General features: G+C 47.4%; 1 protein-coding gene across 1 annotated transcript; it reads right to left on the reverse strand.

Annotated features, from left to right (window-relative positions):
- Positions 1-3,466: 3,466 nt before the first annotated feature.
- LOC113916082 (olfactory receptor 1361-like) lies at positions 3,467-4,420 on the reverse strand. The gene has a single exon (XM_035726753.1). The coding sequence runs from the start codon at positions 4,418-4,420 to the stop codon at positions 3,467-3,469; it is 954 nt and encodes a 317-aa protein (XP_035582646.1).
- Positions 4,421-4,938: the final 518 nt, after the last annotated feature.

Here is a 4,938-nt window from a genome sequence, read left to right on the forward strand (position 1 = left end):
GAGATCTACTCTCTCAGCGACTTTCAAATATACAATATAGTTAACTACAGTCACCACATTGAAAACTACACCCTGATGATTTATTGAATTTATAGCTGGAAGTTTGTAGCTTCTGACCCCCTTCATCCACTTTCCTTATCACTCACCCTCCACCTCTGGCAACCATCCATCAGTCCTCTGAACCTAGGAATTTTTTCCTTTTTCATTTGTTTTGTTTTAGATTCCACTTACAAGTGAGATCAAACAGTATTCCTCCTTCTCTGCCTGACTTACTTCACTTAGCATAACGCCCACGGGCCATCCGTGTTGTCCCAAATGGCAAGAGTTCCTTCTTTTTCAGGGCCAAATAATTCATCCGTCTCGAATAAACCTATCGCCATCTGTATGATGGGGCTACTAGCAGAATAACCAGATAAAGAATTAGGCCACCCTCACCACGAAGTTCCCCTTTTAGAAAGCTCTGGATAATCTAGGTATTGACCTCTTGAGTGACCCCACCTTACCCTTCCCACTCCCAAATTCCTGCTCTTATGCTTCATTTAAAAAAAATTTTTTAAGTTTATTTTTTTAGTAATCTCTGCACCCAACATGGGGCTCGAACTCACAACCCGAGATCAAGAGTTGCATGCTCCACTGACTGAGCCAGCCAGGCCATCATGCTCCTATGCTTTAAATTAGTCAATACAGAGTGAACCCCTGAAACCCTAGACACCTCATCCACTGCAGAGCCTGAGGTCTGTGCTCTCTCTGTCTCCCCACAGCCTTGCTGCGTGGCCCTCAGGATAAGCACCAGGAGAGCTGGTCCCACCACAATATTGACTTGCTCTGGAAATGTCTGTGGGGACTCCCACAAATACCCAAGGGCCTCAGGCCTTCATAACCTGAGAAGCACTATCAGTAGTCTGAGACCAGCACCCCATTCCACCCAAGACCTTTGTTTCAAATGACCTCAAGTAGCGACCATTAACATGATAGAGAGACCTGAGGAAATCAAGGAATGCAAAAATTCTCTCTGGGAAAGAGCTTTGGGTGTGGCTTCCTGATTCAAAGCAAATAGCCTCCTAAATGTTCTAGAGAATTCCTTTGAAATCAAGAGCCCAGACCATGCCTGCTTGAGCCTTAAAACAATACCCATTTGCACTAGTTTGCACCAGAAGAATCCATCTATGATGGCTGTAGAGTGCCTAAGGAGGGCATTTCCTTCTATGTTCACTCTACATGTGACCACAGAGGGGGCATGGCAAGGAAGAACACCCCAGGGGGCAAAACCAGAGACCACAGTGAACAACAGACAATGGAGTCTCCCCCAGCCAGGCAAAAAACATATTCCACTTCACAAGTAGGGCATTCTTAAATAAATCCTGCCCCATGAGATTTGATCATTATTGTGCAGTAGGAGCTGGTCTCCCATTGTACATTGAGTGAGGGGAGGGCCAGATAAATGGACTTTTAGTTTACAAATTATTGGGTCGGGGGAAACATTCCACCATGTTGAAGAAGGCTGGGTATCAGCCAGAGATTTTGAACTGAGTTGACTGCATTAACGAGATGTCTTCAGGGAGGGGTGTTAGGTGGATTCTCTGAGTGGGGCAGAAGCATGCTTTCGTGTAACTGGTGGCTAGAGGGATGGAAGGGGGACTGCTAGCTCTCTGCAAAACTCTACCCTCTCCCTCTTCTGTAGTAACAGAATCAGAACCTGGCAACACGACTGGCCAGCTACGCATTTCCTGCCTCTCTTGCAGCTAGGTGTAGCCTGGCGTGGGATAGGAGAAGTATGTGATGCTTTGAGAGCAGGCGTTTGCCTCCCCTGTGCTCTCTGATTAGATGTTTTGGTAATAATATTGTGATAACAATATCTGGGAAATGGGGCAGAAATAAGACATGGTGAATGATTAAAAGCAGAGCCACCCACTGGCCTAGAACACTGACTGTCACATGAGAGAAAAAAAAACTTTTACCTTACTCAAGCCATATTTTTTCCGAGTCCTTTTTTTTTCTTAAGCAAATGTTATGGGTTGAATTACGTCCCTTCCTCAAATTCATATCTTAAGTCCTAATCCCCAGTATTTCTGAATTTGAGCTTATATAGAAATAGGATTGTTGCAGATGTAACAGTTATGATGATATCATACTAGAGTTGGGTGGGCTCCTAATCCAAGAGAACTGGTGTCCTTCTAAAAGGGGACATTTGGAGATAGACATGCACACAAGGAGGATGCCACGGAGAGATGAAGCATGATCTGCAAGTAAAGGGATGGCCAGCAAAGCACAAGCTCCCACCAGCTAGGAGAGAGCCTTGGGATGGATTCTCCCTCACAGTCTAAGAAGGAACCCACCTGCCAACACCTTGATTTTCTACTTCTGACCTCCAGAATCATGAGACAAATTTCTATGTAAGTCACCTCCTTTGTAGTTTTTTGTTTTTCATTTGTGTGTGTGTGTGTGTGTGTGCACGTGTGTGTGTGTGTTTACAGAATCCCCAGGATACTAATACAGAAACTGGTACCAGAAATGAGATGCTGACATCACAAAAATGAAAATTTTGTTGCCATGAGCTGAGTGGTCTGGTGGTAAGGACACAAATAACACAGGCTGAAAAGCTGGAGAACCTTGTTATGCCAAAGAACATTGTCTGGTAATAATGTCACTGGTGATAACCTGGAAGGTGGATCATATGTTCACTGAGCCTATGTTTCTAGAAGTGATTGGAAAGAGCTATGATGTCACTGTGAGTTGGCTACTTCTCTCTGCTTGGCAGCAAGGAATCACAAGAAAGAGATGGTCCTAGACAAAAATTGGCCAGTGTTCAAAGTCAGAAACATCATGAAGTTAGAAGAGCCAACAGCTTCCTGTTCTTCAAAACAGTATAAATAAGGATCTTGCCTCCTACCCAAGGCTATTGTTTCAGATGACCATTAACTGAGACTGACCAAAACGTAGGTAGTTCAAGGAAAGAAATATTGCAAAATCAATAAACATAAGAATTCTGGCTAGAAAAGCACATCAGATCTGGTGCTTCCCAATGGAACTTACTAGAAACAACTAGACCAGTTGTCTACTCTAAGGTTTTAGAAGGAACTAAGTTGTTACAGAAACAGCAAAATCTTAGGACTTTTGGGCCTCTGCATTTGCATCTTTTTATTACACAGATTAACCTGAACATTAAGCAAAGTGGGGCTTCTGTCCTGGTCTCTCTAGTTTGCCAAGGACTTCCTTTTAACCATGATGTGTTCTTCAGGCTACAGTGTGAGGGCCACAAGGTCAAGGATTTTGTTTGTTCCCTGCTGGACCTTCAGCCCTTCAAAGACTATCTACAATATAAAAGATGTTCAAGAAATAGTTGTTCGAAGAATAAAGTAATACACAGAGAACCAAGAGTGATATGAAGGAAACATGGAACATTGAGACTGTGCAAGGACATTTGGTACAGATGGGCACTGGATTTGGGCACTCAAACATCCCAGTGCTATGGCCACTGAATAAAAACTGGCTTCCTCTTGACGAGGGCCCCCAAGGCTCCCTTCATGTCACTGTTGCGTAGGCTGTAGATGAAAGGGTTCAGCATGGCAGTGACCACGGTGTACATCACCGCAGCGGCTGTGTCCTTCTGGGCTGTGTGGGAGGACGTGGGGCTAAAATAAACCTCAATGACTGTCCCATAGAACAGGGACACCACAGACAGATGAGAGCCACAGGTGGAGAAAGCCTTCTGCTTGCCTCTGGTGGAGGGGATCCTCAGCACCGTGGCAAAGATGCGTGTGTAGGAGACCAAGATGCCCACAAAGGTGGTGACAGTGGGCAGGGCGCCCACGGTGTACACCATTGCATTATTGAGAAAGGTGTCAGAGCAGGCCAGCTTAAGCAGAGGGCTGAGGTCACAAAAGAAATGGGGCACGCGGTTGTGGGTGCAGAAGGAGAGGCGAGTCAATAAGACTGTGTGGGTGAGGGCATTCCCGAAGGCTGCAGACCAGGATGCAGCCACCAGGAGGCCACAGAGCTGTGGTGTTACAGACCTGGCATAGTGCAGAGGGTGACAGATGGCCACATAGCGGTCATAGGCCATGGCAGTCAGCAGGAAGCTATCGACGCCAGCAAACCAGATGAAGAAGAACATCTGGGTCAGGCAGCCCGCGTAAGGGATCCCTTTGTACCCTGACACGTGGTTGGCCAGCGTCTTGGGAATGGTGGTAGAGGTGAAGCAAATGTCCACAAAGGCCAGGTTAGCCAGGAAGAAGTACATGGGAGTGTGGAGTCGGGGGTCAGTGGTGATTGCCAGGATGATGAGCAGGTTCCCCAGTCCCGTGACCAGGTACATAATCAGGAAGAGGATGAAGAGCAGCTGCCGTTGCTTGGGGTTCTCTGAGAGGCCCAGGAGCAGGAACTCAGAGACCGAGGTGACATTTGCCTCTTCCATGGCCATCCTGGATCAATCAGAAAGGACATCCAAGAGTTGTCCAGGGTCCTGATACGGCCAGCCCTCCTACTGCACCCTGATCTCATCTCCCCTCGTTGGTTCAGTCATTCATCAATTCTTCCCACCCTCTCCTGCAACAGGACCCCCACCCACCCACCTGTTTGCTGCATCCTTTCCATCAGTGACACACCATTCATTCCCCACAACCCACCTGCCGGATGGTGGGGAAGCCGCCAAGCACGTGGACCATTTCTCACCTCACCCCCTACACCTCCATGCCCCAGGGTGTCATCTGGGTTCAGTGGTCAGCTCAGCCTGCACTCGGGGTAACGTGGAAATATGGGCATTAACACCCCCAGGAGTGACTTTCAGCCGGCAGAGGACCTGTCCTTGTTGGGTGACTCCCCTGGCGTCATCACTCCTGAGTGAGGCAGTTCTGAGGTGTGTGCTCTTGGGGATCCCTAGAAGGATCGCCCGTCAGCTGCCCCAAGTGGGAATCTGCTCATCCATGCCTCCCTTCCCCA

This window comes from Zalophus californianus, chromosome 1, assembly GCF_009762305.2.
Source record: "Zalophus californianus isolate mZalCal1 chromosome 1, mZalCal1.pri.v2, whole genome shotgun sequence".
NCBI classification, from domain to species: domain Eukaryota; kingdom Metazoa; phylum Chordata; class Mammalia; order Carnivora; family Otariidae; genus Zalophus; species Zalophus californianus.

What these genes read in the sequence shown, in the direction of transcription:
- LOC113916082 (XM_035726753.1), bottom strand. Translation starts at nt 4,420, where the DNA reads ATGGCCATGGAAGAGGCAAATGTCACCTCGGTCTCTGAGTTCCTGCTC.